Raw genomic sequence first — 13509 nt, forward strand, 5'->3', positions numbered from 1 at the left:
CCCTACACGGTTGTTCAGAGTGTGCAGGCCCCTTCAATCTGAGGGCTGCAAATGTGCCCACTGTCTTCACATATGCTGTTCCCTCTGTCTTACACACCTTTCCTCCCTTCATTGCCTTTTGGTCAGCCCTAGTCCTATTCACCTTTTAGGCTGCAGACATTAATAGTGATAATGATAGTAAAAATGACAACAAAACATCAAACGCTTAGTTATCTTTTCCTCTGTGCTAGGCATTGTTCTAAGTTCTTTATACGTGTTAGTGGCTTTAAGTCTCACAATCCTGAAAAGTAAGTTTTAATCCCTGTTTTAAAGATGAGGAGACAGGCACAGAGAGATTGAAGGGTCTGTCCAAAATCACCAAGATGACTCAATCAGTGGCTGAGTTTGACTTATTTCTCTTCTATTCCCATTTATTTATCTTCCCAGCTCCCTGCACCAGGATGTCAGCTTGGGGGTGGGGGCAGAGAGCTTTATCTGTTTTATTCTTGGCTATATTCCCAGGGGGTACAGTAGGGCCTGGTATGCAGTAGGTGCTAATAAGTATTTGTCGACTGCATGATGTGGCAGAACAGGGATTTGAACACCGCAGTCTGGCTCAGGTCCATACTGTTAAATTAAAATGCTACCTTCTCCGGGAAGCCTTCCCTACCCTGCACCTCCCCTGGTTGTATCAGATGCCTCCCCTGGATTCCCACAGTGGCCTGTGTATCCGCTTTCCCCGCTGGCCTCTGGGTTCCTGAGTCTAGATGCTAGGTGAAGAATTTTAAAAAGAATTTTCACCAAGCATGTGGAAGTGAAAGAATCTGGGGAGTGGGGGCTTCCCTGCCTGTGTCTCATGATGGTGACTCACCAAACACAAAGTTGTCAGGACGAAAGATCTGGCCGAAGGGACCTGAGCGGACAGAGTCCATGGTGCCCGGCTCGAGGTCCACCAGCACAGCTCTGGGGACGTAATTTCCTCCTGCAGAGAAGCAGATGGAGAGCAGCTTGGTCAGCGCCAGGAGCCAGTATCCTGTCCCCTCCCAGGCCCTCCCCACCCCCACTCTTGCAGGTGCCCCTTGCCCCTTACCTGTGGCCTCATTGTAGTACACGTTGATTCTCTCCAGCTGCAGGTCACTATCCCCATGGTATGTGCCAGTGGGATCGATGCCATGCTCATCACTGATCACCTCCCAAAACTGGGGGGAGAGGGCGGTGGTAAGGACCAGGAAGGTGGAGCCGGGGGCCAGGTCTGCCCCACCTCCATCTTCTGGGCTCAGGACCCCCACTCACCTCCCTAGCTGCCACCTGTCCCCCAGGCAAGGTGAGTGTGGAACCTAGAGGCAGAGTGGGCGGACGAGGATGAGGCAGCAAGAAGGGAGCGGTGGGGGCGGGGTGGAGCAGACTCACCACCGCAGCCCAGCGGGCTGGGGTCAGCGCTCCCTGGCTGCTGCCATGGGGAGGGGCGGGGTCTCTTTGTGCGTGTGGAGGGGACAGTGGGCCAGCTGTGAGGCCAGCTGTGGCAAGCGGACAGAAGCCTGGGCCCCACCCCCATGGGTCTCTTTGTTCCCAGCTTGGCCCTGCTCCCTGCGCCCTCCCCCACCGTCCCTGGGGTGCTGGCCTCCTGGGGGGCCCCGTCTCCCAAAAGGCCCATGGTGGAGGAGCTCTGCGGAGCTCGGTGCACCGCGCTCCGCACCTCTCGGCCGCCTCCCCAGGCCCAGTCCCTCGCGTACCTTGGCTCCGATCTGGTTGCCGCACTGGCCGGCCTGCAGGTGCACGATCTCCCGCATGGCGGCGGCGCTGATGGTGGACGCGGCGGCGCTGGTGTTGATGCTGGGAACTGCGGCAGCGAGGCGGGTGGTGGACGCGGCGACGGCGGCGAAGCACGGTCCCTGCGCTCCCGGGGCGCCCCTATATGAGCGGGCGGGGCTCGCGTCACTGCAGGTCACCGGCCCGCTCCGCCCCCCGGTCCCGCCCCGGGACGGAGGGTGCGGGGATGGACGGATACCCCTCCCCTGCCGCCTGGAGACCTCTGGGGGCAGGGGCTGGGGCGAGCCGGGGCTCCGTGCGCCCCCCGCCCCGGGCCGTGAGGGGGTGAGGCCTCTCAGCCACCAACAGTACCATCTTCCTCCATCCCACTCCTCCCGCCCCCAGCCAGGCCGGGCGACCCGGGTTTTGCAGGGATTGGGCGGGGGGAGGGAGAGCGCCCGGTAAATAAGCAGCCGGGAGATTCTGCCTCTCCCGGCTCTCGCCCCGAGCGACCCTGCCTCAGTTTCTCCGTCCCAAGCCTCCCTCCCCATTCCGTTTAGTTCTCGTTCGCCAGACCCTCGCATTAACCGAGGGGGCTCCTAGTGGGGCCGAGCTGGCCGCTCCGGAGTAGCCGACAGTTTTGGGAGGAGGGGGCGGTCGGTTTCTGCAGAACTTGTCTTGAAGCTGGGTAGTAAGTAAAACCACAATTTCCCTTCCATGTCTGACTGCGGATGCTTTTGGAAGCTGATGGAGGTTTGGGGGGGACTGTTCGCTCCCCCTGGACACCTCGGTTGGGCTTTGGGTCTGTCGCAGGTAGGGTCACCCTCAGCCTTGCCTGGGGTCGAACATCAAAGATTAAGACTTATAGCTGGATTACATACTGTGGGGATAGAGGGCTTCCGGCGGGCTGCCTTACTTCCCACCAGATCGGCTCCATTGCTATAATTTATTCCAATCCATCGCCCTGCCTTTGCATTTATTACTATATGACCTTGCACAGGCCACTTGGCTTCCCTCTGGCTGAATGTCCTGCAAGATGGGGCTGTCAGGAACCCTCTAGGCGGCTGGGAGGGTCCAAAGATGGCCCAGTTAACAAGATGGCCCCGGTTTCCCCTCGCAGAGTAAACGATAAATTGTAGCTCTTAGTATTACAATTATTATTGTAATACTGGGCAAGACTTCCTGTGCTGCCCCACAAGCCAAGGCCAGACTTCTTGGGGCCACTTTCTGCTGGCAGCCTCCAGCTCTGCCATCCCTGGAAGCCTCTCCCTCCTCCTCCACGGCTTCTGGCTACTGCGGGGTGGGGGTGGGATTAGCCAGGTCGGCTGAAGGGCTGGGACCTCACGCTCTCACCAGTGGCTTCCAATTTTGTGGTTCTCAACAGGGAGCGATTCTGCCCGGTAGGGACACTTGGCAATGTCTGGAGATGTTTTTGGTTGTTATGCCTGGATGGGTGTGTGTGTGTGTTATTGGCATCTAGTGAGTGGATGTTGCTAAACATTCTAGGGTGCATAGGACAGTCTCCCCCTCCCCCCAAAGAATTATCTGGTCCAAATGTCAATAGTGCTCAAGGTTGAGAAACCCTGTTAATTATTTGAGAAAAACAAACAAAAAACAACTGAGTTAGATCTTTAGGCTCACACTAGACACCAGAATAAACTCCTGATGGATCAGACAGTACAAACGAGGGTGACCCCCCTCCCCCTCCCCCCCCAGCATCTGTGAATTACTTCCTCTCTCTGTTTGTGATTTAAACGTGTACAGCATCCTGGGACTTCAGTAGGTCAGATAATTATGGAGCACAGTCTCCTGGGGGTCAGCAGAATCCCCTAAGCCAGAAATTCTCAGCTGGCGGTGATTCTCCACGCCCCCCCCCCCCCCCCCCCCCCCCCCCCCCCCCCCCCCAACACACAGGGTAAACGACAATGTCTGGAGTCATTTTTGATCTTTACAACTTGGGGCTGTTATTGGCATCCAGTGGGTGGAGCCTAGGGAGGCTGCTCAGTGTCCTACAGTGCACACGGCTGGCCTCTGCAGCAAAGGATAATCTGGTCCCAAATGCCAGTGGCAATAGCCAAGGTCGAGAAACCTGACTGAGACTTCTGAGGTTATCAAATGTTGTTACGGTTGATCCCCGAGACCCGGTTCCCGGATTGAAATAGGAAGTCCATCAACGCATGTTAATATCTGTCAAAAATTCATAAACCCTGTGTTGGTATTTTATTATTTAATATATTAAGAATCATCAAAACATAAAAGTGGAAGTGGCCCTGCTGGGAGGGGCTGATTTGGGGTTCAGCCCCAGAAAAATGGGGCTTCCTGTGTCACCCCACCAGGGCAAGGCTGATTTGGGGTCAGGGCTGAGCTCCAGGGAGGTGGGGCTTCCTGGATTAGCCCACCTTGGTAGGGATAGCCCCCTGGACAGCACAGGCTCTGGTGAGCAATGGGTGCCCTCTATCTTTCTCTGCATCGGGGCATCCCTTGGGTTTCCTGAGGGCCCTCAGGGGAGGAATACAGAGAGGGGAAGTGAGGAGGAAAGTGGCGAGCAGGGGATGGGTGGTCTTCTAGCACCTGGAGCTTCTGGGACTTGGCATTGCCCAAGATGTAGAAAGCCCGCAGGGATGAAGTGGGGAGGGGTTGGGGTGGGCTGATGTCACCTACACCTCAAGGCCGCTCCCTCTTCAGTCTAGCCTCTCCTGGGCTCCCCTCCTGGGAGATGAGGAGTGCCAGGTGTACCCAATGGCTCTCGGGCAAGCAGAGCCTTCCTGGTACCCAGATGTCCCACAGCATCACTTACCACCCAGAAAGCCATCAAAGCTCCCTGCAAGAATCCAAAGATGGCATCATAGGGGTGGTGCCATGGTCCAAGACCCGGATGTAGCCAGTGAACAGAGCCAAGGACAAGAAAAGGAGCTGGATGGTGGGCTGTAAGAGCCAGATTTTCTGTCCCCAGGAACTGGTCTGTACATAGAGCTGGAAGGTGGGTGGGCAGCGCCTTGAAACCCTGGGAGCAGGTATCCAGAGGGACTCCACCCCGCGGCTGCGTTTTTGTGCCCACCGGCCTGTCAGTTTTATATGGAAATGGATTTCAGCCTCTAAAGAGGGTAGGGGCTGTGGCCCCCGAAACCATCATTGTAAGAGAACTTCATGCTATTAATATTGGGAGAATTGTTAGATGGTGAATGATTTCCCAAGAGTCAGGTGAGACCCTCTGGATACGCTCATACTGTGACCCAGCACTGCCACTTTCTGCCAGTGTCAGATCTCTAATCGAAGCAGGTTGGCCTCATCAGGGGGCCCTCAAAAAGCAGAGTTCGGGCTCTTGGTTTTGAAATGGAAAACAGAAAAAAAAAGGTGGGGGAATTCCCCGAGACCCAGAACATTCTGTTCACAAAATTGACCATTCGGTCCATAAAATCAGGGGAAGGCCTGACTCCTAGCTGTGTGTGGTCGGTCTGTTCACCTCCTGGCATTGTTGGCGTGCTCCCCTGGGACAGAGGGAGTCTGTTTTGCCTGTTATTAATGATAATAGTAACCTTTAGGGCAGATCCTGTTTTAAATACTTTGAGCTATCAGCTCATTTATGTGTTAACTCGTGAAACCACAACCCTAGGAGGCAAATGCTATTTCCACACCCATTTTACAGATGAGGAAATGGAGGCCCAAGGACATTGAGTGTCTCACCCAATGTCACACACAGTTGAGGCTGGGAATAGAGCATGTACATTCCAGCTCCAAAGCCCTGCTACCACTACAGGAGGCTGTAGTTACTTTGTTACTTTGTCTTTAAAAAAAAGGGGGGCCAGCTGGCAGTCGAATGGGCTGCCTTCCAGGAAGATAACGTTGTTGGTGTGAAGGCAGCCGTGTAGCATCACGTGCACTGTGGCCAGGGCTTCTGTGTCGTTGTGTCTGCCCGCCACGGTGCCCGGGTGCTCTGGGCTGGCTCCGATGTGTGCGATCCGCTTCTGCCAGCCAAGTCTATGCCTGTGGGTCATCGGCTCCTTCCCAGGGGTTCCCCCATCCCCCGCCCTGCTCCTCCTGCCACTTTATTACCCAAAACTTAGAGCTACACCTCAGCTGGGTCTGATTCCCCTTCCCCCTGCCCTTGGCGGAGCCCAGCCCTGGGCATGGACCCAGCCTGGCATGGGCCCTCTCCAGCTGCAGGGAGGGGGAGACAGAGGGTTCTGGAAGTTGCTGTTCTGGGACAGGGATGCTGAATGAGTCTTAAGAGAAGATGGGCCCTCCCCATTCTCGCCCTCCTGACTCTGGGGGAACACACAAGCTCTATGGAAGCTGTGCCTGGCACTGCTGGCACCAAGCATGGGGTGGGGGCAGGCGGGGGGGGACAATGGAGTATTTTCTGGCCTTGCCGGGTGTGCAGCCCACCTCTGGCCAACACTCACCACCAAATACACCATGGAGTACATCCCGATGGAGGCGTCCACAGAATAAAAGGATTTCCTGGGGGACGGGCAGGGGCAGGGTGGACATCAGCTGGGGCTGGGGTGGGGTGGGGATGCTTCCTGGGTTCCCCTCCCTGACTGCCCACTCGCCCGGCATCGAAGACGTCTTCGGGGTGCCCTGTGCAGGTGTAGTTGGTGATGTAGCCGCTCTCGAGGTCAAAGGAGGCTGGGTCAGGCAGGCACGTGGCCAGGAAGTGGGGCCGCAGGTGACCTGTGGTCATCTTGGCAATGCTGGTCGGGGAGCAGCTGGCCAGGCCGCCAAAAATGAAGGTGCCCGGCTGCTCGTAGATCATGGCCGTGTAAGTGCCGCTAATGAAGGCTGGCGAGCTCAGCTGCAAGAGCTTGACACGAATCAACTCTCCCAGGCTGATCTGTGGGGCCGTGTGAGAGGGGTGAGGGGTCACTGCTGAGGGCGGAGGGCGCAACAAGAGTGGGAAAACCCCAACCCTTTGTCTCAGACAGGTTTATATGGAAGGGAGGCTGTTCTTTCCCAGTAAACCAGGCAAAAGGGTGGGGCTTCTCATTCCATCACACACACACACACACACACACACACACACACACACACACAGATGGGTGACTTCTCCCACGCTTGTGCCTGAAATGGGCAGGAGTTCCTAAGCCAATAAGGCTTCTCATATCATCAAGAAAAGGGGGGGGGGGTACCCATAACTGAAAGGGGCGGGACTTCCTGTTATACCAGGAAAAGAGGTGGGGCATCTCCCTAGTTTATGTCAGACATAGGTAGGATTTCCTGTCCCATATCTGAAAGGGGTGGGACTTCCTGTTATACCAGGAAAAGAGGTGGGTCATCTCCCTAGTTTGTGTCAGACATAGGCAGGATTTCCCGGCTCATATATGAAAGGGGTGGGGCTTCCTGTTATACCAGGAAAATAGGATAGACTTCCTCTCAAATGCCTGAAAATGATGGAACTTCCCTTGTCACTGGGAGAAAGAGGCAGGATGTTCCATGTTTGAAAGGGGGAGATTTCCCAGATCCCCAGAAAAGGGGCAGGACTGCTTCCTGCCTTCTGCATATAAGGAATGGGGCTTCCCTGTCCACTGGGGGGCAGGGGCTGAACTTCTTGTTCCATACCTAAGGCAGAGAGGTGGGTGTTTCCTCTATATTATGTCAAAAGTGGGGGGGGGGCCTAACCTTTTCCTCAAGGAAAGGAGCTTTATGCCATCGAGCAGTGAGATTTCCCATTTCAGTAGGAAAAGAGGTGGTACTTCCTCCTGCCTTAGATCTATAATGGGTGGGGGTTTCCACTTTGCCAGAAAAACAGGTGAACTTTCCCATGGTGTGTCACCATGGCCTGAGGTGAAAGTGGCCGCCCTCTTACAGTGAAGATGGAGATGAAGAAGCTCATCTTTATGAGTGCCGAGACTTCGATGATGTAATGGGCCATTCGAGCGTATTGGATGGTGGTGTCATTGCAAAAGAAGCCCTGGATGTGGGGTACCAGCAAACCGGTCTCATTCAGCATGATGGGGAGACTGACTGCAGGGGGTGGAGATGACCCCACTCATGGATGGGTCAACTGAGGTTTACCCTCCTTAGGCCTTCCAGCCAGTCTGTCCTCCTGGCATCTCCGCAGGCTGGACATGGGGACATACATAGAGAGGACAGTATGGCCAGGAGGCCAGAGGAGGCCAGAGCCCCAGGGACCCATTCACTGGTGGGGTCCTGTGAATGAGGTGGGTGAGGGGTTAAGATAAGGAGGGGATAAGTGTGGAAGGGCTCGCTCTTTCTGTATGTGTGTGTGTCCTGATGTATGTGTGTATGATTGTGGCTCTGCGTGTCTGTGTGTGAATGTGTGTGTGTGTGTTGATGGGTATCTATGTCTATGACATGCGTATGTGGTGTGAATAGGTGTCTGTGGTACGCATGGGTACATGTCTGAGTGTGTGTGCTCCTCTCTGCGATGTGTGTGTGTGTGTGTGTGTGTGTGTGTGAGAGAGAGAGAGAGAGAGAGAGAGAGAGAGAGAGCGATTATGCATTGTGTCCATGGATGTGTGGGTTGTGTTGGTGTGTGTGTGTGCTTGTATCTGGGATCTGTGTATGTGTTCATGTCTATATCCATGGCTCTGTGGCTGATTGAGCTGGGAGGGGAGATACTGGTGGCAAAGTTGTGTGTGAGCAGTGTCCAGGGCCCCTCACCTGACACTGCCATCCTGAATTCAGACAGACCAAGGGGCTTGTCTCCAGCAGGTGCCAGGCTCTCTGTCTGGCCCACTCATCCTCAAAGCCTACACCCAGGCCTCCCTCCCCTGTCTTGACCCTGTCATCCTGTCACCCACTGAAATTTAGTGGAGCCAGGCAGCTGGAACCCAGCCTCCCACAGTCCCCAGCTCCCTTACTGGGCTGGGAGGGCAAAGCTAGTATCCCAGCCTGGCCTCTTCTCCCCAGTGAGGAGGTTTTGGTCACTAGCTCTGCCCACCGGGGAATGGGGGAGGGCGGCTCTGGTATATGCCAGCCACACCTCTAGACCCCAAGCAAGCTCAGGCCACGCAGATTCCCAAACACACAGGGTCTGACATGCACAATTATACAATACAACAACACAGTCTGACCCAGACACCCAGATTCAGATGTACACACACAGACATACAATGCAACAATATACCCACAATACACATAGGCCCATATAGACCCACACACACACCTGGCTACACAAATACCACTGGATCTGCCCCCAGCCCAGATGCATAGTCACGGGCTCCCATAGATCAAGTGCATGCATAGGAGTCACCCACAATGAACACCCCCCACCCCGAAAACCAATACAACACACAACACAGCAACACAACATGCAACCCAGAGACCCGAAGGGACACACACATACCCACGCACACACACGTGTGCATGAGCATACACACACAGAATCATACTCATTCACATGGATATAAGTTCAACACAGACCAGCCCCAGACATACGGATAGACCCATGGGCTTGCACACAACATACACACAGTCAAACATACACAGAGATACACAATACAAACATACCTCCCCCACTATAGACACATAGACTCAGATCCACAACTCAAAGACACATGCAGCAAAAAAAAAAAAAGATGCACAGCCAGATGCTCACCCAGCACCCAGACCCAGGAAGACAGGTAAACACACAAAGTCACACTTGTGGAGAGTCCCTATCTTCCCCATTCACATGGACACACATTGACCCAGACATCCCAGAAACATGTTGACGAACACACCGATGTGAAGACACACAGCCCAAGTACACACACCAGGGCAGGCAGCCAGCTCCCAATCTAGCGACCCTCAGATAAAGACAGGAAGACGGACCCCTCCACTGCCCCTTGGGTGTCCGCATGGTGGTGGTGCGGGGCGCTCAAGGACGCTGGGGAGGGGGCTCACCCAGCAGCAGACAGAACAAATCCAAAGCCACCAACAGCTTGGAGGTCCAGCAGTGTGGCAGCAGATGGCACGAGGGTGTTCTCCGCGGGTCCCCCGGCCACAGGCACTGGTACCGGACCACCAGCTCGGGCAAGGCCAAGACAGTATGTGGTAAGCTTATCGACTGTGGGGGGCGAAGGGGTGGGCACGCCCACCCAGCCTGGGATTAGAGCTCGAGAGTCAGGCCGGATACAGCGGGGAGAGGCTGGCCTGAATGGTGAAGACCAAGGTGGGCAGGGGCGGGGTCCCATTGTAGGGCAGTAATTAGATGACCAAGGGGGCGTGGACTTCCCGAGAACGGCCCCGGGGCCGGGGAAACTGAGGCCTGTCTGACTCCGTTAGCTAGGAGCCCCCATCCCATACAGGGACTTGACTGATTTGGGGTAAGGTCTTGAAAGCGTGGGTGAGGTCTGGAAGAAGGTAGAGAGAGGTACAAAATGGGCGGGGCCTAAATGCTCAGACAAAATGCTCAGAGACCCGCAGGCTGTGGTGTCCCCAGGGAAGTTCAGACTAAGGATGGGGATGGTTCGAAGGCCTGGACTGGGAAGGGGGCAGGGAGTTCTGGAAAAGTGTAACCCAGGGCAGGGCCGAGAATTTCAGATAGGAGACAGTAGAAGGGCAGAGCCGGGGGAGAGGATGGTGCAGGACGAAGAAAAGTAGAAAAGTGGGTGGGGTAGGAAAGTGGGCAAGGCCTGGAAGGTTGCTGTCTGAGAAGTGGGCGGAGCCTAGGGAGAATGATGGGAAAGTGGGCGAGACTGGGGGTGGGCAGGGCTTGAGACAATGATGGCTAGAAAGTGGGCGGGGCCTTGGAGAATGACATAGAAGTGGGAGGAGCTGATGAGAGGGCAGGGCTTGGGAGATTGGGATCAACTGTGGGAGGGGCAAGCCCACCTTTTACAGGGTTCCGTGGGTCAAAGTCGTATCGGAGTTGACGAGAGTCCTCCTGCGCCAGCGGTCTCCGTGCTGGGCATTGCAGATCTTGGGCGATTCCCTGGTGGTCATTTTCGGGCTGAGAGCCAAGCTGGGTAGGCGGGTCCCTTCCATCTCTATCAAAGGTTGCCCTGTCGGGAATTCGCCGCCGGGCTTATCGCGTCTTCCACCGTCCCCGGAGCAGCACCCTCCCCTCGGGGACCCTGGATCGCACCGAGTGGGGACGGGTGAGGGTCTTCCATCCCACTCCTGCTTCCCACGCTCTGTTCCCTTGTCCAAGGCCGTCTGATCCCGCTCCGGCCGCCCGTGTCCCCGCTCCCCCGTTGCCACGCACCTTCCTCCGGGCTTTGCAGTCGATGCCGAAGCACCTTTCCTTCCTTTCAGCCTAGACGCCCCCCTCCCAACGACCCATTCAGTGCAGCCCTGGACTGAGGCGCCCGGTCCACCAGGGGTCGCCCGCGGCCTACACTGGGTGTTGCTTCCAAGGAAAGGGACCCAGAGGTTCCTTAAGGGAGGGAGGGATAGGCCCCCAAAAGGAGGGCCTGGGTCCCCTCTGTGGGGGGTGGATCTTGGATGGCTTGAAGGGTGGGACCTGGATCTTCACTGGGGGCGGGGCCTGGGTTTCTTGTACTTTGTGTCTCTGCCAGTCTCTCCAGGTCAGCCTGTGTCAGTGTGTGACTTGAGTGCCTTTGGTGGTCTCTGGCATCTGATATTATTGTCTGTCTCTGAATGCATATCCCAGAGCCTTTGAGACTCTTTCAGGCTATGCGTTAGTGGGTATGTGTGATCATGGGCACAGATGTGTCCTTTTGTGTGCTTGTGGCCAGCTTGGGCAGCTGATCTTGTGTATCTATGATTGCACCTCTGGGCATGTCTTAGCATGTGCCTGTGTGGTGTATCTCCACCACTGTTTTGGTATGTGTGTGATTGTGGTTCTGCGATTGTGTGTCCTTCTATTCTTGGTGTATATGCTCTGAATATGTATCTCTTGTGTCTCTGTGTGTGTCTGTGGCCAGCTTTGGTGGCTACTCTTGCGTATCTATGATTATGTGTCTCAGTGTGTGTGTGTGTGTGTGTGTGTGAGTGTGTGTATGTCTGTGTGGTGTATTTGTGTGTCTGTCTCGGTTTGTGTGATTGTGTACCGCCTAAATGGGGGTGTCTTTTGTACACCGGTGTCTGATGGCTGCCCCTCTGGGCCAGTTGGAGAGTCCCTTCCAGGTGGTAGCCCTGCTGGGGCTTCCTTCCTGAGGCAGGCTGGCTAGTTTCCCAGCAGAATGAGCTGGTTTTTCACAGACGGGGCCCCTCTGAGGGGTACCCAGGGCCCGCCCTGGTTTGCTTGGGTCTTCCCCATCCCTGTATCCTTCCACTGCCATTAGCAGGGAAACACCATTTCCTGCCTTTGATGTCACTGATGTTAAAATTTCCCTTCCTCCAAACAGCTAAGGCCATCGGTTTCTTTCTTTCTCTGCTTCTTTTTTTTTTCACTTTAAAAAATGTGTGTGTGTGTGGCCACTGGTGTTTTTCTTTGTGTGCTCACACCTGACCACCATTCTGTATGTAACACACACACACAAACCAAAACAAAGCAAACAAGGGAAATGCAGGTGGGCGGAAGCTTGCATGAAAGGTCCACGATCTCTTTTTCAGATCACTCTCCTAAGTCCCCCTAGCTTTTTAATATACCTTCCAGATATGTGCTATGCAAATGTATCTGAAACCAAATCCGCATTCTTTGTTTTCGTAGCCCTTAGAGAGCTCTAATGAGCCCCAAAGAGATGACTCAACCTCCTCCACAGCTTGATTCCTGAACTGATTCTATGAGTGATAATCTGACCATTTCTCTTTCAATGACTCTTTCGGCTATTTCCGTTCAGAATATTTCCTGCCTGTTTTTGGCTCAGATGTCCGCACTTGTTTCTGGACCCTGGTGCTTCATCCATAAGATCAGACCCCTGCCTACAGTCACGCAGAGGCACCAGATGGTCAGCCCCACTGGCAGCAGTGATGATAGTCCTGGAGAGCACCTACCGTATGCCAGGTGCTGTTCTGGCTCCCGGTTCTGGACAGTAATCCTAGCAGGTGGTCCCTGTGTTAGCTCTGCTTCTCAGATGGGAACCTCAAGGCAGAGAGGTGAAGGCATTTGCTCAAGATCATACAACTAGCAAGAGGTAGAGCTGGGATTTGAAGTTAAGTGGTTTGGACCTTGTGCTATTGTTGTTCCTCAACCAGAGGCACACTGGTGCACCCATGGGAGCCCCCCATCCCCTTTCCTGATCCCTGAACACGCATCACACTGGAAACACACAATTCCAGAGTAGCTGGATAAGCACCCCAACTCCACAAAGCCTAATTATGCCATCATGCCTTGTCGTGTTTACACAATATCACAGGTGCAGTCCTGTGTCAGGTCCGTGTTTCCCTGGCCTATCCAGGGCTGAGGAGACTCGGACCCAGCTTTTCCAGAGACCTGACTAACTTGGAGAACACAGTTCCCCTCTCTGCATCAATTTCCTCCTTCAACACATGTGGATACCCCCTCGGCTGGAGACCAACCTCACTCAACCCTTCCCTTCTGTTTTTTCTTCTTTTCTTGGTTCACAGCCCTCCATGGGGTCCCGTGCCCTCTCACTGTGCACTTACCCGGCAATCACTAAGGGTCTCTTTCAGGCTTTGTCTTTCCCCTGGGGGACATGGAAGATCCACGCCAGTGGAAGGTTGACCCTGGGGGAGTCCACATACGGGATGGGGTGCAGTCGGGAACCCAGAGAGAAGGAGGTGAGTTTGCTAGGAAAAATCAAGGCATACTTCTTGGAGGAGGTGCCTGTTCACTGGGCCTCCGAGGGGGAAGAAGGGTGCCCCCCCCAACTGCTTCCTGCCCAATCCCTCCTTTGAGCCCTATGATGGCGACAGTGAGAATTCAGGCCTTTCCCCTAGAGGTGAGGAAAACCAGGGCCCACGCTCACC

At 55.0% G+C, this 13509-nt stretch overlaps 1 protein-coding gene across 2 annotated transcripts in view; it reads right to left on the bottom strand.

Moving 5' to 3' along the window:
• The window catches only part of TUBB4A (tubulin beta 4A class IVa), a 6038-nt gene extending 3406 nt beyond the window's left edge, over positions 1-2632 (bottom strand). The window contains exons 1-4 of one of the 2 annotated variants that reach the window (XM_007460575.1): positions 2610-2632; positions 1713-1890; positions 1070-1178; positions 851-961 (exon numbers count right to left, since the gene is read on the bottom strand). In XM_007460575.1, coding sequence (XP_007460637.1) covers positions 851-961; positions 1070-1178; positions 1713-1769 — 277 coding nt within the window. In that variant the 5' untranslated portion in view covers positions 1770-1890; positions 2610-2632. Of the gene's footprint in view, positions 1-850; positions 970-1068; positions 1179-1712; positions 1891-2609 lie in introns of those variants that run through there. The other variant, XM_007460574.1, reaches the window with a different exon arrangement.
• Between the last annotated feature and the right edge of the window lie 10877 nt (positions 2633-13509).

The sequence above is a fragment of the Lipotes vexillifer genome, unplaced genomic scaffold (genome assembly GCF_000442215.2).
Source record: "Lipotes vexillifer unplaced genomic scaffold, Lipotes_vexillifer_v1.1 scaffold1011, whole genome shotgun sequence".
NCBI classification, from domain to species: Eukaryota; Metazoa; Chordata; class Mammalia; order Artiodactyla; family Lipotidae; genus Lipotes; species Lipotes vexillifer.